General features: G+C 45.4%; 1 protein-coding gene across 3 annotated transcripts in view; it reads right to left on the bottom strand.

The window, feature by feature from the left end:
• Positions 1–1,979: 1,979 nt before the first annotated feature.
• Positions 1,980–22,310, bottom strand: part of LOC140399308 (uncharacterized) — a 69,077-nt gene continuing 48,746 nt past the window's right edge. For all 3 annotated transcript variants that reach the window (XM_072488813.1, XM_072488815.1, XM_072488814.1), the window contains 2 exons: positions 19,022–19,143; positions 1,980–15,545 (listed from right to left, as the gene is read on the bottom strand). In XM_072488813.1, the coding sequence (XP_072344914.1) occupies positions 14,841–15,545; positions 19,022–19,143 (827 nt within the window). In that variant the 3' untranslated portion in view covers positions 1,980–14,840. The remainder of the gene's footprint in view (positions 15,546–19,021; positions 19,144–22,310) is intronic.

The raw sequence follows: 22,310 nt of genomic DNA, 5'->3' as shown, positions 1-22,310 counted from the left end.
AAGAACGGTTGCCACCACCTAAAGAACCCTTGTACCGACCCTCTCAAGGCGAATTTCACCCTCTCCAATTTAATGAACCCCGCCATATTGCTGATCCAGGATTCCACGCTTGGGGGCCTTGCATCTTTCCACTGAAGGAGAATCAGTGGAAAGGCCAGAATTCCGGCCTCTTTCGCCTCCTGCATTCCCGGCTCCTCAAATATTGCGAGTCCCCAGCCCGGTCTGACCCTGGATCCTACCACCCTCGACACCGTCCTCACTACGCCCTTCCAAAACTCCTCCAGCGCTGGGCATGCCCAGAACATATGGGTGTGATTTGCTGGGCTCCCTGAGCACCTAACACACCTGTCCTCACCCCCAAAGAACCGGCTCATCCTTGTCCCGGTCATGTGTGCCCTGTGCAACACCTTAAACTGTATGAGGCTGAGCCTCGCGCACGAAGAGGAAGAGTTCATCCTCCCTAGGGCATCTGCCCACGCCCCCTCTTCGATCTCCTCCTCCCACTTACCTTTCAACTCCACCACTGAGGCCTCCTCCTGCATCACCTGGTACGTTTCCGAGATCTTCCCACTCTTTCCCTCCCCCCCCGAGAGCACCCTGTCCTGTACTGTGTGGGGCAGTAACTGCACGAATTCCACCACCCGCCGTCTGGCAAACGCCATTACCTGTAAGTACCTGAAGGTGTTCCCTGGGGGGGAGCCCGTACGTCTCCAGCTCACCCAAGCTCGCGAACTTCCCGTCCACAAACAGGTCCCCCAACTTTCGTATCCCTGCCTTGTGCCACCCTGAAAACCCTCCACCTGTTCTTCCTGGTGCGAACCGGTGGTTCCCCTGTAATGGGGTGGGCATCTGATTTTCATGGCATACCATCAGCCATGATTGAATGGTGGAGTGGACTCGATGGGCCGAATGGCCTTACTTCCGCTCCTATGTCTTATGGTCTATATATATATATATATATATATATATATAGTGTTCTAGCTTTTATGGGAGTGAAGCTAACCATAACCAACTGCAGAGGTACTTGCGGCTCAAATGGAAAGCAATGTTCCTTCTGATTCAGCCAGAATCAGCTTATAATGAATTCACACGGTAGTGGCTTCCAGTCCTTACTGCAATCTACTTACAGCTGCTGCACTGTCAGCAGAAATATTTCAAGAGGAAGACCAAAAATGGTCTCCGGCAGAAGTCACTTTCAAGGGGGCGGCACGGGGCACAGTGGCTAGCACTGGGACGACGGCGCCGAGGTCCCAGGTTCGATCCCGGCTCTGGGTCACTGTCCGTGTAATGTTTGCACATTCTCCCCGTGTCTGCGTGGGTTTCGTCCCCACAACCCAAAGATGTGCAGGTCAGGTGGATTGGCCATGCAAAATTGTCCCTCAATTGGAAAAAAAAGTTGGGTACTTTAAAAATAAAAAAAGTATTTTCAAAATTTAGAGGATTTTGAAACGGTTAAGTAGTTAACGGATTGTTTCTGCTGGTTGGCAAATAGGTAATAGAATCAGGGCAATCACCAGAATAACAAGGTGGGGAGTTGACATTTTCAACCCACAGAGAACTAGAACTTGAAATGCTAAATCTTCTCCCAATACCCTTTCAGACAGAGCATTCCCGATCACAGCTTCCTGGATTAACATGTTTTGCCTTCAGGTCACTTTTGGTTCTTTGGCCCCTTGATGCAAGTCAACCTTCGGTTGTTCAAGCTGCTGGCCAGAAACCCTAATGGAAACATCAGATGAGGTGGCGATTGAAACTGATGGTCGGTGTTAGCTTGTAGCCAGAGCTCGTGTTCTGGGTGCAGATGTAATTAAGCGGCAAGTCAGGGTGTGCAGAAGTGTGAAGAATTTCCAAAAACCTTTTAGTGAGAGACACAGGCTGACCATACATTTAAAAATTATTTGAAACAACGTGTGGCTGAAGCTTTGTTTCTGAAACCTCACTGCAGGCCATTCAATTACCAACTGAAAACAACAAGCATGTTTCTGAAACTACACTGAGAACAGCATTTTATTTAGAATAAGGGAAAATGACAGTACACACAAACAGCAACATGGATGACTTAAAAAAAGTAAATAACAATAAAAGGGACATCCATCTCCAAAAAAGTAGCTTTAAAATGCCCCATTATCCTAAACACATTGAACACTGTCCATCCAAAATATTCCCTTGCTCCAATCCAAATGTCATGTTTCTAGAGGATTTGTAAGGAATGAAGAGAGTTAACTGCTGATGGTGTGTTTATTGCAACATTTTACAGATCAGCTCGATCAAGGATGCATATAAAATAGACAGGCGTGTGTGTGTATGCGCATTTCACGTGTTGAAGATCTGACGGGGAACCGGGCGGCTCGCTTGAACACATCTCCTCTGCTTGACACCTGGGTTTAAATTAAATGGCTCACGTGGGAAGAATATAAAAGAAAAAAGGCCCACAGCTTATTTTTATTTTTAAAATTTAGTGTACCCAATTCATTTTTTCCAATTAAGGGGCAATTTAGCGTGGCCAATCCACCTACCCTGCATATCTTTCAGTTGTGGGGGCGAAACCCACGCAAACACGGGGAGAATGTGCAAACTCCACATTGACAGTGACCCAGAGTCGGGATCGAATCTGGGACCTCGGCGCCCTGAGGCAGCAGGGCTAACCCACTGCGCCACCGTGCTGCCCGCCCACAGGTTATTAACTCTTGGTCACTGTGGATTCTGCCTTAAGGGGAGTGTAACGGATTATTTTTTCCTTCTTCTCAATCAAGGCCAACTCCAACAGGGTTAGGGTTAGGGTGACAGCACTGTGAAGTTATGTGCATTGCATCAATTCAAAAAGTGAGTAACACTAGATTCTCAAATAACCCAATTTGAGGCAGTGATGTGAAATTCAGGACCAGAAGATGCTCAGATATCTCTTCTGGCTTCAATCATTGCTATTTGGAGGATTTATCTGGACTGCAAGACGCTCCTTATTGTCACAAGGCAAACACAATGTTCTTTTTCACAAGCTTTAATCCCTACCAGACGGTTAGAATGAAGATCTGTTGGCTGACTGGGAAAAAAATAGAACATAGAACATTACAGCGCAGTACAGGCCCTTCGGCCCTCGATGTTGCACCGACCTGTGAAACCACTCTGAAGCCCATCTACACTATTCCCTTATCATCCATATGTCTATCCAATGACCATTTGAATGCCCTTAGTGTTGGCGAGTCCACTACTGTTGCAGGCAGGGCATTCCACGCCCTTACTACTCTCTGAGTAAAGAACCTACCTCTGACATCTGTCTTATATCGATCTCCCCTCAACTTAAAGCTATGTCCCCTCGTGCTAGACATCACCATCCGAGGAAGGCGGCTCTCACTGTCCACCCTATCCAATCCTCTGATCATCTTGTATGCCTCAATTAATTCACCTCTTAACCTTCTCTAACGAAAACAGCCTCAAGTCCCTCAGACTTTCCTCACAAGATCTTCCCTCCATACCAGGCAACATTCTGGTAAATCTCCTCTGCACCCTTTCCAATGCTTCCACATCCTTCCTATAATGCAGCGACCAGAATTGCACTCAATACTCCAAATGCGGCCGCACCAGAGTTTTGTACAGCTGCAATATGACCTCATGGCTCCGAAACTCAATCCCTCTACCAATAAAAGCTAACACACCGTACGTCTTCTTAACAACCCTCTCAACCTTGATGGCAACTTTCAGGGATCTATGTACATGGACACCGAGATCTCTCTGCTCATCCACACTGCCAAGAATCTTACCATTAGCCCAGTACTCAGTCTTCCTGTTATTCCTTCCAAAATGAATCACCTCACGCTTTTCTGCATTAAACTCCATTTGCCACCTCGCAGCCCAGCGCTGCAGTTTATCTATGACCCTCTGTAACTTGTAACATCCTTCCGCACTGTCCACAACTCCACCGACTTTAGTGTCATCTGCAAATTTACTCGCCCATCCTTCTACACCCTCCTCCAGGTCATTTATAAAAATGACAAACAGCAGTGGCCCCAAAACAGATCCTTGTGGTATACCACTAGTAACTGGACTCCAGTCTGAACATTTCCCATCAACCACCACCCTTTGTCTTCTTCCAGCTAGCCAATTTCCGATTCAAACTGCTAAATCACCCTGAATCCCATGCCTCCATATTTTCTGTAGTAGCCTACCGTGGGGAACCTTATCAAACGCTTTACTGAAATCCATATACACCACATCAACTGTTTTACCCTCATCCACCTGTTTGGTCACCTTCTCAAAGAACTCAATAAGGTTTGTGAGGCACGACCTACCCTTCACAAAACCGTGTTGACTATCTCTAATCAAATTATTCCTTTCCAGATGATTATACATCCTATCTCTTATAAACCTTTCCAAGATTTTGCCCACAACAGAAGTAAGGCTCACTGGTCTATCGTTACCTGGGTTGTCTCTACTCCCCTTCTTGAACAAGGGGACAACATTTGCCATCCTCCGGTCATCTGGCACTATTCCTGTAGACAAAGATGACTTAAAGATCAAAGCCAAAGGCTCAGCAATCTCCTCCCTAGCTTCCCAGAGAATCCTAGGATAAATCCCATCTGGCCAGGGGACTTATCTATTTTCACACTTTCCAGAATTGCTAACACCTCCTCCTTATGAACCTCAAGCCCTTCTAGTCTAGTAGCCTGAATCTCAGTATTCTCCTCGACAACATTGTCTTTTTCCTGTGCGAATACTGACGAAAAATATTCATTTAGCACCTCTCCTATCTCCTCGGACTCCAAGCACAACTTCCCACTACTGTCCTTCACTGGTCCTACTCTTACCCTAGTCATTTGTTTATTCCTGACATATCTATAGAAAGCTTTAGGGTTATCCTTGATCCTATCTGCCAAAGACTTCTCATGTCCCCTCCTGGCTCTTCTTAGCTCTCTCTTTAGGTCCTTCCTAGCTAACTTGTTACTCTTGAGCGCCCTAACTGAACCTTCTTGCCTCATCTTTACATAAGCCTCCTTCTTCCTCTTGACAAGTGTTTTGACTGCTTCAGTAAACCACGGTTCCCTTGCTCGACCACTTCCTCCCTGCCTGACAGGTACATACTTATCAAGGACACGCAGTAGCTGTTCCTTGAACAAGCTCCACATTTCCATTGTGCCCATCCCCTGCAGTTTTCCTCTCCATCCGATGCATCCTAAGTCTTGACTCATCGCATCATAATTGCCTTTCCCCCAGATAAAACTCTTGCCCTTCGGTATATACCTATCCCTTTCCATCACCAAAGTAAACGTAATCGAATTGTGGCCACTATCACCAAAGTGCTCACCTACCTCCAAATCTAACACCTGTCCTGGTTCATTACCCAATACCAAATCCAATATGGCCTCGCCTCTCATTGGCCTATCTACATACTGTGTCAGGAAACCCTCCTGCACACATTGGACAAAAACGGACCCAACTAAAGTACTCGAACTATAGCGTTTCCAGTCAATATTTGGAAAGTTAAAGTCCCCCATAACAACTACCCTGTTGCTTTCGCTCCTATCCAGAATCATCTTTGCAATCCTTTCCTCTACTTCTCTGGAAGTTTTCGGAGGCCTATAGAAAACCCCTAACAGGGTGACCTCTCCTTTCCTGTTTCTAACCTCAGCCCATACTACCTCAGTAGACGAGTCCTCATCAAACATCCTTTCTGCCATCGTAATACTGACTAACTGCCAACCCTCCCTCTCTTTTACCACCTTCCCTGAGCTTACTGAAATATCTAAACCCCGGCACCTGCAACAACCATTCCTTTCCCTGCTCGATCCATGTCTCCGATATGGCCACAACATCGAAGTCCCAGGTACCAACCCATGCCGCAAGTTCACCCACCTTATTCCGGATGATCCTGGCATTGAAGACACACTTTAAAGCACCTTCCTGCCTGCCGGTACACTCCTGCAACTTTGAAACCTTACTCATGACCTCACTACTCTCAACCTCCTGTATACTGGAGCTACAATTCAGGTTCCCAATCCCCTGCTGAAATAGCTTAAACCCTCCCGAAGAGCATTCGCAAATTTCCCCCCCAGGATATTGGTACCCCTCTGGTCCAGGTGTAGACCATCCCATTTGTAGAGGTCCCACCGACCCCAGAATGAGCCCCAATTATCCAGAAATCTGAAACCCTCTCTCCTGCACCATCCCTGTAGCCACTTGTTCAACTCCTCTCTCTCACTATTCCTCGTCTCGCTATCACCTGGCATGGGTAACAACCCAGAGATAATAACTCTGTTTGTCCTAGATCTAAGTTTCCACCCTAGCTCCCTGAATTCCTACCTTACATCCCTATCCCTTTTCCTACCTATGTCGTTGGTACCTATGTGGACCACGACTTGGGGCTGCTCCCCCTCCCCCTTAAGGATCCCAAAAACACGATCCGAGACATCATGCACCCTGGCGCCTGGGAGGCAACACACCAACCGCGAGTCTCTCTCTCGTTCCCACAGAATCTCCTATCTATCCCCCTAACTATGGAGTCTCCAATGACTAATGCTCTACTCCTCTATCCCCTTCCCTTCTGAGCATCAGGGACAGACTCTGTGCCAGATACCTGTACCCCATGGCTTATCCCGGTAAGTTCCCCCCCCCCCCCCCCCCCTAACAGTATCCAAAGCGGTATACTTGTTACTAAGGGGAACGACCACAGGGGATCCCTGTACTGACTGCTTCCTCCCAGCCCCTCTCACCATCACCCATCTATCTTTATTCTTCGGAGTAACTACATCCTGAAGCTTCTATCTATGACCACCTCTGCCTCCCGAATGATCCGAAGTTCATCCAGCTCCAGTTCCCTAACGCGGTTTCTGAGGAGCTGGAGATGGGTGCACTTCCCACAGACGAAATCAGCAGGGACACTGACGGCGTCCCTCACCTCAAACATTCTGCAGGAGGAACATTGCTCTACCTTCCCTGCCATCCCCTCTAGATAAAAAAAGAAAAAGAGCTTACCTGTTATTCACTCCCCTTCTCAGCAAGCACTCACTCAGCAACCTCTGCGCCCCGCACGATAACACCCGTGGGAAAAGAAAAGAAAAACGACTTAACAGTCACCAGCCAATCCCTTACCTGCAGGCTGTGACTTCACGGTTCAACTTCTACCTGCCCTCGAGCCTTCCTCTTGATCTTTACAGCAGTTGGTTTTTTTTTTGGTTAGATGAGGGGGTAGGGAGGGAAACACTGAAGAAGTGTTTCGGGTTTAAGTGTCACTTGACAACAGCTCCTCCACAAACCACCTTCAAGTTAGGGTGAGCACAACAAACGTATGCAAATTGCCCCCGCAACAGCCAATCAGCAGCTCTGCTCTACTGCCCTCTGCTGGATGCTTGTCTTCACTTGAACAGCTGGGGTCTCTTGCTCAGGTACACCTCCAAGTTAGGGTGAGCACAACAGATGTATGCAAATTGCCTCCGCAACAGCCAATCAGCAGCTCCGCTCTCCTGCCCTCTGCTGGATGCTTGTCTTCACTTGAACAGCTAGGGTATCTTGCTCAGATACACCTTCAAGTTAGGGTGAGCACAACAGATGTATGCAAATTGCCCCCGCAACAGCCAATCAGCAGCTCCGCTCTACTGCCCTCTGCTGGATGGGCAGTAGAGCGGAGCTGCTGATTGGCTGTTGTGGGGACAATCCTTTAACTAAGTTTGTCAAGTGTTAACAGGGCCTAAACTTTGCTGTTTTCGATTCACGTTCCACACAATAAAGCCATCCTTATTTGGCACTACTTGTGTCAACTCACACAAATCAAATGAGGATATTGATCTCCAAACTTTCAGATAGCCATTGCATTCTTAGCACCGTTACGACATTCTATTAGACGAGACTCTGAACTGAGAACAGCTAGAGGAGGGTCTTATAAATTCTTGATTTCTCGAGGAATTAAGGGTTATGGAGAGCGGGTAAATGGAGTTGAAATCAGCCATGATTGAATGGTGGAGTGGACTCGATGGGCCGAATGGCCTTACTTCCGCTCCTGTCTTATGGTCTAATGTTCCGGATTCCAGCTCAGCCCCGACTTTCTACCTTGGAGGTCTCTGAATTCACAATTGCTGAGCATATTGAAGACAGAGAATGAGGAGACATGGCAGGAAAGTGGAATTGAGGTGGGAGATTAGTCTGCTTCTACTTATGTACTGTGTGCCATCCAGCCCTTCAAAGAACTGGGAGAAGGAATGGGGGAGACATACAAACAGCATCTCAAACTGCTGTGCCACTTCCCCACGCGAACCCTATCCTTGGTCAAACTGAAGTGTAATTGCGGCTCACAGAAGGTTGACTTAATTACAAAACTAGGTTCACGGGCTTCACTTCAGTTGATTGTTGACATTCGCTAACCATTTATTTTCTGTTGCTAAAGGCTGCACTGCCAGGAATGTTCACGCTTCGTTGACCAAGGGCACCATAACCTGGCAGAGAGAGAACCCAGGCTTTGCAGCCGTGGTAGCAGACTTGACACTTGAATAGTAAGGTACGTCGAAAGAGTCCGATTTAAAATGAGCAGAAGGGTTCATTGAACCAATAATACCAAAACTTGTTGGGCAAGTTTTACATTGGCCAAAATGTCATTGCTGTTGGGATATGGGCGACACCAGGTGAGATTGTCCACCTGCAACTAGTTATCAGGTGATGGCAATGGACCGTTTTTCGGAGTAGCAGTTGGCAGCTCGTCTCCCGGAGAAAGCCAACTGCAACAAACACAGTTTAGAGCAGATTGGGGGTGATGGCCCCCAGTTGAGTATTTGGTATACAGGCCACAGATTTACTGGATTAATTTTACAATCGTGGAATTTTAACCAATGACTTCTGTGTTGCTAGTCTAGTATGTGACTTTTAAGCCTATTTAAATAAAATTTACTGCAGTTATCTGCCCTTCGAGCTTTTGAAAAAGAGCAACTGTTATATTTCAAGGAAACAATCTTGATGGCAGCTGGTTGGAGCTCCAGCACACAGCGCCATTGAATTATCACATTTGGGGCAATGCTCAATGTGCTGGCAGCTTCTTGAGTTGCCCTCAGCGAGAAGCAACAAGAAGGGGAGGGAAAATCTGCGACAATCATCGAGGTGACTGGCCCAAGATTAGGGCAGTAGAACAGCCACTGCTGGAGGGAAGCCAGGTAGCCTTAACCAAACCAGGGAACGCCGTAATTCCTCTGCACTGTGTGGTTGCATTATCTGAAGGGCCTTTGGTTATTTTATGGACCATGAAATTAACCTCTCTGAAAGAAAGCTGAATAAAGGCATCTGGGTCTTAACAGGTTTACCACAACAGTGAGTGATAAAGTTTCAGAAACAGGCTGGATTGATTACAAGAGCACTTTCCTGGAGCCAGGAAGTGAACAGATGGTGCTGCAATTTCACATTTCAGTCCCAGCATCCCTGTGAGTATTACAGGCTATTACCACAAAACCAAATAAAAATTGTGTTTAGGTTTTTTAATATTCTTTGGTTAAAGGTTTTAACAAAAGTCATGGAAAATGCTCAAATGCACAGTGGCTGTATAAGAAAAGGTCAACATTTTAAGCTGAGACTGTTCTGATGAGAGCTCCACACCTGGAACTTCACCCTTCCCTTCAAATCCTGATAAATCGGTTTTCTATTTTAAAAAAATATAAATTTAGAGTACCCAATTCATTTTTTCCAATTAAAGGGCAATTTAGCGTGGCCAATCCACCTACCCTGCACATCATTTGGGTTGTGGGGGCGAAACCCACGCAAACACGGGGAAAATGTGCAAACTCCACACGGACAGTAACCCAGGGGACCTTGGCGCAGTGAGGCTGCAGGGCTAACCCACTGCGCAAGCGGGCTGCCCGCTGTTTTCTATTTTTAAGCACAAATTGTAAAATGTTCCGATTACTATGACTATTTAATAAAACAAGTTAAGTCAAGTCTTGCCCCACAAGAAAGAATGCAGAAAACTGAAACGCAATCTTATTCCCAAGAGGAAAGATTCTATCATGTGTGTCTAATTGTCCACATTTCAAAATGTCTCGGTGGCCATTTTGAATTTGTTAGGGTAGAATTTTGCCAGCAGCAATTTGATCAACTCAGTTTGGTTACTGGATTAAGGGGATAGGATGGAGGCGTGGTCTTAAGTAGGGTGCTCTTTCCAAGGGCCGGTGCAGACTCAATGGGCCGAATGGCCTTCTTCTGCACTGTAGGGATTCTATAACACCCTGCCACTGTACTCAATATCCATTCCCTCCAACACCATAGCACTCTGGTTGTCATCCCTCCAGGATTATTTGGAATAGTCAAGAAATGAGGTTATGTGATTACACCACTAGGAATACAGCCAACCAGGGTTGGCAATGCTTACGCCAACACCACACTGCAACAATTTACTTAACATAACTGGGCAGCATCTTCCTCTCCCTGCAAACAGAACCACCTCGAAGGACAAGAGCAACAATTTCAAGGGAACATCACCCTGGCTTGGACATGCATTGCCATCACTATCTCAATATTCTGGAATTGCCCCACTGTAAGGGTACATCAGGAGGACTGGTGACAGCCCACCAACATCTTCTCAAGAGTACACAAGGGTGGGCAACGCTGTGGCTTTGAGAACATCACCCACGCTCCCAAATCCCCTTTATATTTGGGCAGGTCTTTTTCTGGCTCACTAACTGAGGCGGCAGGCAGCTTCCCGGGGAGATTGTGCGGATCAGACTCGTGTGGCAGTTTAGCCTCCGCCCGAGAGGGTCAATTGCAGCATTTGGATTTCATAGGGATCTTTATAGGTCAGAGCCCCCAGGGGTTGAACATGTCAGAGATCCTAGATAGGTTGTGAGAGCGAGAGAGAGAAGGGAGGAATTGGAGGCCCCGTTAAGTTCTGGGGAGGTGCTGAAGGGCATTGGGCTGATGCAGTCGGGGAAAGCCCCTGGTCCCGATGGGTTTCCAGGAGAATTTTACAAGAGGTTTGCGGGTCAACTGGTACTGCTGATAGGAGATATATTCAATGATTCTGTGGCTCGGGGGCATTGTCCGATATACTATCGCTGGCCTCCACCTCCCTCATTTTGAAAAAGGATAACCAACAGAATGTGGATCATATTGGCACATTTCCCCTTTGAGCATGGACACCAAGCTACTGGCTGCAAGTGTCCCGGAAGCAATTGCAGGTAGGTTTTGTCAAGGAGCGACAATTATCTAATGGCAGGTGCTAAATGTTGTCCTCTTCCCCCTCTTCAGCTTGTGAACCAGAGGTGATTATCTCAATGGATTTGGAGAAGGCCTTTGACAGAGTAGAGTGGAGTATCTCTTTGGATTTGAGCATAACTTAATTTCACGGGTTCAGCTATTGTATATATCATCCAAGGTAAGTGTATGCACTAACGCGATGAGCTTGGGGTACTTTCTCTTGAATAGAGGCACGAGTGCCCATTGTCACTCCTGTTTATGCTGGCGATTGAACCCATGGTCATTGCATTGAGGTCTTTGGAGAAAATGGAGGGGGATAAAGCGGGAGGGGAGGGGCACAAGGTGCCCTTGCATGCTGCTGACCCAATCTCTGCTATGAAAGGAATAATGAAGCTACTGAGGAATTTTGGCTCCTTTGCGGGGGACGTACTGAACCTGGAGAAGAGTGACTACTTTCCTTTTAATTTCCTCGGGGAGGGGAGTCAATCTGAGGGTATTGCCTTTTCACCTTGTCAGAGAAACTTCTGTTTATCTCGGTACCCATGTGGCCCAAGATTGGCCAACATTTCATAAGTTAAATCAAAGACGTCTGGTGAGTAGAGTGACGTCAGATCTAGAAAAGTGGGATACCCTTCCACTGTCCATGGCGGGCATGGTCCAGACCGTTAAGATGAACATTCTCCCAAGAATTTTGTTTACATTTCAATGCCTCCCTGTTTTCCTCCTCAAATCTTTTTGCCAGGATTAACAGATTACAGACTTCTTTTTATTTGGGTGGGTAAATCACACGGACCGGGGGGGTGGGGGGGGGGGGGGGTGGGGGGGGGTCTGGCTTTACCCACCTTGCTCTTTTATTATTGGGCAGCCAATATGGAAACCGTATTTGGGTGATTGGGGAGTCAAATTTCATATGGAGGGGGGTTGATGTTGGGGCTCGGGTTTGGTGAGGACCTCGCTCCCATTCTTCCCAGCAAAGTATTCCTCGAACCTGGTGGTGACCTCTATTTAGGCGGCACTACAAACTGAACTCCATGTCACTATAGGCCCCCATCTGTGACAATCATTTGCTTGTGCCGCCAAGCCTAGATGTGACGTTTAAGTCGAGGAGGGGAAAGGGCCTTGAGACCGTTGGGGATCTATTTGTGGAGAGATGATTTTGCCAGTTTGGAGAAGCACTCGGTGAAATTTCAACTGTCAGGGACACACGCGTTCCGCTATTTCCAGCTGCGCAATTTTATCCGGAAGGCCTGTCCTACATTTCCTTAAGCCCCGCAACCCACCATGCCTAGGCAAATCCTGCTGGAGGGGTTTGAGGGGAGGGAGCATTTCAAATATCCTTGGGGAGATCATGTTAATGGAGGGAGCTTCACTGGACTGGGTGAGAGCAATGTGGGTGGGGGAGTGAGGTCCTATTCTGAAGAGATGTGGTGCGAGGCCCTTCGCAGGGTGAACTCCACTTCTTCCTGCACGTGGCTTAGCCTGATTCAGCTCAAGGTGGTACACAAAGCTCACCCAACCGGGGCTTAGTGGGTTCTTCACGGGAGTGGAGGACAAATGTGGGTGGTGCTCTCATGGGCCCACTCCTCACACCCACATACTCCAGTCTTGCCCTCGGATGGTAAGCTTTTAGCTCTCCTTCTTTAACACAGGTCAGCAATTCTCAATATGGATCTGGAGTCTTGTCCGTTGGTGGCCTGACCGGGAATGCAGACCGGGTGAGGGCGGACGTTCTGCCCTTTGCCTTGCTGATAACCCGAAGGAGAGTTCTGTTGGGAAGGAGAGTCTCTACACCGTGTAGTGCCTTGGCCTGATTGGGTGACCATGTGCAATTTCTATATCTGGAAAAGGTCAAGAACACCATGGATCGGTGCAGGGATTCTACCTGCGATGGCAGCCATTCATTTCCTACTTTAAAGAACTAGTTGCATCAGGTGTTTGGGGCGGGGGGGTAGTTAGTATTGTTGTAAAAAGATTATGTGATCGTTGTGTTAGTCTTGTTTTTTCTGTGTGCTTTATATCAGCTACGTTATAGATATCCGTTTTTTAAATAAATTTAGAGTACCCAATTTGTTTTCCAATTAAGGGGCAATTTAGTGTGGCCAATCCACCTATCCTGCACATCTTTGGGTTGTGGGGTGAGACCCATGCAGACACGGGGAGAATGTGCCCACACCACACGGACAGTGACCCGGAGCCAGGATCGATACATTATTGATATCCTGTTTGTTATAAACAAACATTTTAAATAATATATAATTTTTAAAGAGTCATTTTGGTTGAGTGGTCCATAAAGCTGAGACCAGTACGATACTGTGCATCTCATGTTAATGCAAGATCAGTGTGAGATTTAGCTGCATCATGCACCGGGAATTGTTGTGGCGATATCACTGAATTAGTAATTCAGAGGCTCACAGCTAAGACTGTGGAGACGTAGGTTCAAATCCCACCACAGCAGCTGGTGGAATTTAAATTCAATTAATAAATTTGGGATTGAAAGGTAGAATCAATAATGGTGACCTTGAAACTAGGACTGACTGTTGTAACAACCCATTTGGTTCATTAATGTTCTTTAGATCTTCTGGTTTACATGCAACTCCAAATCCATTGCAATGTGGTTGACTTTTAACTGCCCTCTGAAATAGCCTGGCAAGCCAATCCGCTGAAGGGAAATTAGGGATGGGCAACAAATGCTGGCCTTTCCAATGATGCCTCCATCCCGTGAAAGAACAAAATACTCCCCATAAACGGCTTCACTTTACCCATCGCAGCTGATTCGGGTCATGCAATAAAAACACCCAGCTCAAGCACAGAAACGGGGATATTCTCTTTTATAAGCCTTACATTCCACCATAATTTAGTGAAGATGCCACCCCTCCCCCATTCTCTCACCCACCAGCTGGTGCATCAAGAAGAACGGGCAGGTAGCCATTTCTGGGATCAATACTGGGAATGGCGTAACAACCGTGGCTGTCTATTTCAGAGAATGCTACATTATGTTTTTGCCATCTGTTAATGCAATGGTGAAACTGACACAAAAACAAATTTTCAGTGTCAAAATCACTAGTCGATTTTACACCGAGATGTGCATGATGTTTCAAAAGAAGTGGTGTACACTTACCAAAGACCCCGTGAAATGGTTCCAGTCTCAAGGTTGCAATGGTCACCCAGTGAAGGCCTCCAAGTGGGGGTGACCCCACTCCGCCCCAAGATACCTCAGTATCTTCCGTAACTAACTGGTGACTTGAAAGGAGGTTTTATTTTATACAAGATAGGGTTTCAAGTCTACAAAGAATGACTTTATCTCAGTGGCCTATGGTTCAGGTGTCAGCGGTGAAGGGACAGCCAGTTGCAGTACATGGAGCAAAGACTGCAGTGATGTTACTTCCAAAAGAAAACACTGAAAGCGAATGCTCTAAGTTACAATACTAAAATCTTTGGAGCACCGCAGTCGCCTCTACTTTATAATCCGTAAGAGGGCGGGGAAATATTTTTGAACAGGTACTGCATTGGGACACTACACAGTTTATAATCAGCAGCGGACTTGTACAAGATTCTTCTCTCATTAATGAAAGAAAAGTACATAACCACTGAGACAGCCCACTGTGAATCTAACACTGTGGCAAACCCAGATTTATCCCAACCATAGCACGTTACTCTAGAAAAAGTGGATTTGGGTCTTTAGTTTACTTCTTCCGTCTCGAGGAGAAACGCCGGCCTCTGGCTGCCTTCCCGGATCTCGTTTTGGGGGTGTTGCGTTCCAGGTGGCTGAAATCATCCTCCAGCTCAGCTTCGTTATCCTCCCCTTTGACATTCACCCCCTCGCATTCCTTCTCTGCCAGGGGCTCCTCCTCGGCATCCTCCGCTTCACTGGGCTCCTCAGTCTTGATCAAGCTCAGGTCGCCCTCCTCATTCCCATCGTGGTCATCGCCTAGTGCCTCACTGCCAGCGACTGAACTTGCTTCACACTTCTCAGGGCTGGCTGTCTGCTCCACCACCTCCTTGGGGCTGTTCGCCGCCTCATCATTTGAGAGAGGGCTGGCAATTAGTTTGCCATCAGATTCTGTGACAGGTGCACTGCCGGAGATCACTCCAGTTTCACAACTTGGGCTCTCGAGCTGGGCACCCTGCGAGTCGGAAGCACCATCCTTGTCCACATGGGGAATGGTGCCATCACCTGACACTGCAGGAGCCTTGACCTCGGATTTGGGACTCTCCTCCTCCATTTTGGTCTCGCCAGTAGCGACTTCAGTAGATTTTTCGTCAGCCTCCACCTGCGTCCCACCTGTTGGCTTCTGATCATCTGTTGAACCAAGGCTGCTCCCCGCAGAAGGAGCTGGCTCCTGAACACAGGCAGATGAACAATCTTGGGCTCTTTGTGCTTTGTAACTCTGTTTGAACAAAGAAAACACACAAAAATGGGCAACGGCTCCAAAACTTTGGGAGTCATCATAACAAAGTACATACTTTCAATCAAAACAATATTAGCTTTTGACAAAGAGTCGTCCAGACTGGAAACTTTAGCTCCCTTCTCTCTCCACAGACGCTGCCAGGCCTGCTGAGATTGTCCAGCATTTTGTGTTTTAGCTTTTGATACTGATTGGAGCAGGCCACTAATTTATTAAAAAAAACATTGCTTTCCCTTCTAAGTTCCAGTGCTTGGCCCTTCCCTGGTCGAGTCAACAGGGAAATTAGATTCCTCAGAGACCTTTGCAATCCTCTCATTCCGGCACCTTGCTCATCCCCTGGTTTAATTGCTCTTGCAGTAGCAGCCACATTTTCAGTTTCCTATCCCTCTCCAGATTTCCACCCCTCAGGAGGCTCCTTCAAACATACCAAGCTTATGGTCATCTGTTGCAATATCTCATCTGGCTTGCTGCCAACTTTTGTTTGATAACAAAACGGTTTCCTCGGACTACAATTGTGTATTTAATTAACAAGGTCAAATCCACCTCGCTCTCATTATTCATTCTGAAAATCTTACAGCTAGGAATGTTTAGAATCATAGAACAGCCGATCATACAGGAGGTGGTTATTAACGATCCAGTGAGTCCTACTCCACTCGCTCTTTTGTCCCATCTCCCTGCAATTTTCTCTCTTCCAAATATGTATTTCTACAATTCCCTTTTGAAAGCTATTGCATCTGTATCCACCGCCACATCTGGCAGTGCATTCTGAATTCTAGACAAACGTTTTTTCTTCATGGCACCTCGTTTCATCTGCAAATCACCGGAAAACCTACTCCCTCTTGTTACTGACCCGTCAACAATTGGAAAGAATTTTTCTTCATTTAATCTATCTTTTATGAGTTTAAACTCCTCTAACCACTATTTGCCAGCCTGGCTCCAGAAATCAACCACTGGTCACAGCTTCATGACCATATCCTTCTGTTTTGATTTGTGCCCGAGAGGCTGCTTCACGCTACTTAGTGTTGTTTCAATCATGAAACTGATGTGATGAGCGTTCAAATGTGGCTGATGTTGAGGAACCCCCTGGGAATAGACCCAAACTCGTATAATTCTACTGGTGCAGCCGGTATTGGAAGAGCAGTGCGAGTCGAATATGTTGAAGCGTACATTTCGCTGACTGGAAACCAGGAAGTGTGGTGTTGGTCGATTTTGCTATGATGTCGCTATCACCCTTTCTAGGACCAAACACACACACCAAAAAAAAAAAAAGCAGAGAAACCCATAAACTGCATTTTGGATCAATTGGGAATTTGGCGTCCAGGTACCAAGCATTGGCTATTTGTATAGGAGCAGGTACTCATTGAAACTACTTAACTTTGCAGCAATGCAACTTGTTGTCTTTCTACAAAAGCAAAGTACTGCAATTGCTGTAAACTATTAAAAAAAAGAAAATACTGGAAATACTCAGAAGTTCTGACACCTGTGGAGAGGGAAACAAGACCACAAGTTGACATGGGTTCCTCTCTTCACTGATGCTGTCTGACATGATGAGCGTTTCCAGTGTTCACAATATCCCAGTTCCGTCTGTGAAAAGAGATCCCATCAGTGACCTCAGCACCAGGTGAGTAGTGAACTATCAGCAGCATCACACTGTGAAAGTAGACTGTCCAAAGGTCACCTGAACCATTGGTCCCTGTGTCGCTCTCAAGTACCTTCGATCTATCAAGATTAAGTGATCAGAAAAGGCTAAAGACTGCCGCTCTAAGTCAACTCAAAAATTCAGATTCAATCCTTTGAAAGCAAGCCAATATACATTTTTTAAAACATTATTCTCATTGACCCCAACTATATATGACAGTTTAAAAATTAAAGCACGCTGTAGTTCTGCACCATCAAAACACAAGAACACTTGAATTGTTTTAATGAGATGGACTAGAAAAAGGGGAAATATAAAGCTTTAAAGTTGGTAATCAACCCAACTGGAGTCTGGGTAACAAATTTACTTAATAGAATTCTAGGAACAAGCCACATTTGTTTGACCTGCAAAAAAACTGGGGATGGATTAAACTAATGAGTACACATCATCTATCACTGCTTGGACTAAATGTGATCGGTGCACTGTACTCTTGCACGATAGGGGCACTAACAAAATTTGACCATTTTCAAACCCTGCGTCTATTCCACTTGCATTTTGTGGAGCCATTCCCTAATTTGTGCTGAGGGCAGCATGCTTTGGGGTGGAAGTAGCAAATTAGCCCTGAACAAATGTAAAACTGACAAGATAACTTTTTGCTTAATTAGTTTTTAGAGAACAATTAACATGTCAAGAGAGATAATGCTGTAATCTCAAGTTGAAAGGAGGAGAAATGTGAAACCACATGGACTGTAGCTAAAGAAAGTGGCTATGCATCCTAGCATGACAGACTTTGAAAGTACAAACTACACGAGAACATTCAAATGAAAGATGAAACGTGGGACAGGTGACTATTAGACTGCAACAATACCCCTCGAATACCTCAAACATAGAACAAATCACTCACAATATAAAACAACATCAATACAAATAGTTCAATAAAAGGTGAATGCATAGTGGGTCACAGACTTGCTCCAATTTTCCCATCAAAAAGGTATCAATATCTCATCATTATCATTTTTCACTAAGGGGGGGGGCTAATCTCTTCACAGTGACAGCTTTAAACACATCCAAGATCTTGCACAAGGACAGGTGCTACGCAGCGCCATTCTTGTTTGCCTAAACAATGTACCTCAAACCCAAATTCAAAATCTCCTTTGACACAACTTAAAAAAGAAAATTGCACTTTGCAGTCTCTCTGAGCCAAACTATTTCAGACCCACATCTGACGATGAGTCAAGTCCATAAAGGAGCTGAACTGAGATTGCTGGAAGTAAGTTAATGTTATCCCGTTGTAGTTTGTTTGTCATCTAAAGATACCTGATTTTGCTCATTTCCAGGATTACCAAGTCAACTGAGGGAGGGAGTATAGAAAGATTAAATCTAAACAAATTCATGGTCATGTTGGCCTGTTAATGAGTAGAGGTACACTGAATAGGGCAAAACGTGAAGCAACAAATGTGTGACTAACTTTATATCAAAATGTAGTAAGCGACCAAACGGTCAGGGCATTTGTGCTTAAATTGGATAATTCTAGTTGCTTCCACAATAATCAAACTGCATTCAGTAGAAGAAGGGACTTTAAAGCAAGTCTGGGACAACGCCAAACACCAGATGCAGAAAAGAAAAACCAGAGTGAATGCAAAAGATGCAGCAAGGTAAAGAGTGGGAGTGGAGGGTATAGCGAAGTGTGATGAGAGGGGGTAAGTAGGTAGAGAAGGAAAAGCAGATGAAAAGGTTGGAGTGAAGAGAGGTCGGGCAAGACGAGAACGAGGAGAAATGGAGAGAATGAAACACAGGCCACATCATGGAACAACCATCTAACCTGAAGGTTCTGAAAATGCATCAGTGACTTGCAGTGGGTAAATCTGGCAGTGGATTCAGAATGGTAGAATTTGTGACACAGCTTGCAGAGGAAACCGGTCACAGGGACCACAAATTCCTGGCCTGTGGAGGGGAGTGGAACCAAGACGATCACTGTATGTTACATTGAATGTGCCCTTGTCATCAAAACACACAAAACAAATAAGTAAAAAAAAAAGGAAATGCATACAAGAATTTTGTTTAACCAAAAAAATTCAGCGTATAAGAGTTAACAGAAACTTGGCTCTTGGCCTTAAGTCAGCGTGATTAGCTTTTAAAGATTGATGGCTATGAGCAAAAAGCAGAAATCCCCTTTCAGAATTCAGATATGGAGGTGCATTCGTGAGAGGAAAGCTTTGCAATGATACCACAATGGAAAGCCACAGCAATGAATCTGTATACACATAGTTCTGCCATAGGATAAACTTAAGAAATTTTACAGGACCCAGTTTATCTACACTCAGCAGATACAAACTAAGTGATTTAGGGTTTTCAAATTTGCGATTTAATGTTGGTGAAGAAATGGTTCTAGATAAGCTAAAGATACTCCAATTTTGGAAAAGAGAAATTGAACTTGAAAGGAAAAGCCTCACTCAAACTTGCTTTCAAAAGGTTCTGTTGTGCAGTCTGTGAACTCAACAGCTAGGGGTCCAGCAGGGACAGTTTAGCTAAGCCATTAATTTCAACTTTCCAATACAGAACAGTTATGTTTTTTCTTTCAACTTGTACTCAGATAAATTTGGGAACCTGAAGACAATTAGCTGATGAACAACTTGCAAAAGCAAAAGCAAAAGATGAAGCCTTGATAAGCAGGGCTGACAGGGTTAATTATAAGGCTAGGTTGTATAAACTTATTCTGTGTTTGCTTGAGTCTAGAAGGTTAAAGGATGATCTAATACAGGTGTTTACAGTTAAAAAAAAATTTGATAGGTTAGTTACAGAGAGATTGCTGTAGAGGTTGGGAGTCAATTTGAATTTTCAGAGCAAGTACAATAGAGTTTTGTTAGATTAGGGGTTTCAAGAGGATAAGGATCAAAGCTGGGATATAGAGCAGAGGTTCAGATCTGTCACTATGTGATTGAATGATGGTGGAACAGGTTTGAGGAGCCTGTTCCTAAGGGTTGGTGGTTCCGGAAAAATCTCACCAACTGCAATGTACTGGAGGATGGTAACGGGTAAAGCAATGGCAGTGTGCACGATACGGTGCTGTACAATTGGACATTTGTGTAGGTGTTTAGGACTGGCTACTCCTGGATCTCTTTTAGATCACAGCAAAGTTGCAATCCTATTGAGATGAATATAGGTGTCACAGAATGCAGGCATCTCCACCCAGGAATATCACACAAGTTGCCTGGGCTAGGAAAACTTTTTTTTTTTAAAATCAATGTTCTTTTTTTAAAAAAGGGTGTTCTAAAAAAAAATAATGTAGACAAGGAGGGAATGCTTAGCATAATCTGTCCGCTGCTACATTTTCCTTCCTCTTTAAGAAATCAGACCATTGCAACTCTGTACATCTATAGCCTGAAGTAATTGCCGATCAATTATCAAAATAGGCACAGAGTTTGTTTCTGTTTATATTAACCTAACAATCCTCCCCGTCCTACACAACATTTGTGTTCAGTACACCAGCCCATCATTCTGCGCGGAGGGAACTAACAAATTCCTAACTGCAATGAACAAATCGGAAGGTAGTTAGCACTATGGACTAAGTCCAATCCATTTTGTTGAGCAGGTTTGTCATCCTGTTTGTATTTTAAGAAAAAATTGAAGGTGCTGGAATTAGAATGAACACTGATCATTTTACACCACCGATGTTAACCACAGCGCACAACAATCTCCTCCAGGAATAAGCAGCTGAACAGAGTGAGAAACATACAAAAAAACATCACCAAGAAGCAAATTCCCGTGGTAACATTGGGAGATGCCCAGACAAGATCATTTCTTGCTTCTTTTCCCTGCTACCAAACATCCTCCTTAAACCCTTCTCCTCAGCTTCTTCCAACAAATGAAGAGCTCATGGACTTATTTTTCACCAAGGCTATCAAGATCGAGACCGACCATTGAGTGGCCTCTCTGTAGAATCCCTATAGTAAAGGAGGCCATTCGGCCCATCGGGTCAGTACTGGCCCAGCAAAGAGCACTCCACCTAGCCCCATTATCCCCATAACCCCATGCATTGATCATGGCCAATTGGCCTAACCTGCACATGTTTGGACTGTGGGAGGAAACCGGAGCACCCGGAGGAAACCCATGCAGACACGGAGAGAACATGCAAACTCCACACAGTCAGCAAAGGCCATATTAAGCTTGGGTCCTTGGCGCTGCGAGGCAGCAGTGCTAACCACCGTGCCACCCTCTGTTGTATCCTTCCCTCACACACCAAGGTAAACATTCCCAACGGTAAGATTCCCCTACCCTTATTCTCATTCCTAATATTTTTTAAACATTAATTCATGGGATGTGGTCATGACTGATAAGGCCAACATTTTATTGGCCTCCCTCAACTGAGCTTCAGAAAGTAGTGGTGAGCAAGCTTCTTGAATTACTGCAGTCCTTTTGGTGAAGTTACCCTTACAGTGACATATTAGTAATGGGTTGGTATAACTGATTGACTGGTAGGCCATTTTGTTACTGGCTCATTATAGAAACATTTTATTCCGGTATTTTTTAAAAAATTAACTAACGGAATTTAAATTGCCCAGCTGCCGTGATGGGGTCTCATTTTGCTGATTCATTAATCGAGGTCTCCTGGTTACGAGTCAAATAAATAACTCTTAAAACATTTTTTTTTTTTTTTAATTCCAATTAAGGGGCAATTTAGCATGCCCAATCCACGTAGCCTGCACATCTTTAGGTTGTGGGGGTGAGTGTGACCCTGGGCCGGGATCGAACCCAGGTCCTCGGCGGCATGAGGCAGCAGTGCAAACCACTGTGCCATTGTGCCGCCCAGGTAAATAACTCATTATGGTACCTCAGACCCGCATTTAGTTGACCTCCTATCTCCGCTCAACTCTTCTTAACCACACGTCCCAGCTGCTCCCTCAACCCTATTCCCATTAAACTGCTGACTACCCAATTTCCCTTAATGGCCTCGATGCTAACTGATACTGAAACCAGTTCACTCCCCTCCCCATCCTTTTAAATCTGGCTTAGTTCCTTAATCTGCTATGGATCCTATATCCTCTCCACCACTAAGACTATTGAGCTCCATCTCCGTAACATTACCCATCTCTACCCATCTTTCAGCCCAT

The sequence above is a fragment of the Scyliorhinus torazame genome, chromosome 22 (assembly GCF_047496885.1).
Source record: "Scyliorhinus torazame isolate Kashiwa2021f chromosome 22, sScyTor2.1, whole genome shotgun sequence".
NCBI lineage: Eukaryota > Metazoa > Chordata > Chondrichthyes > Carcharhiniformes > Scyliorhinidae > Scyliorhinus > Scyliorhinus torazame.
This window is presented reverse-complemented; position numbering and strand designations above follow the sequence as displayed.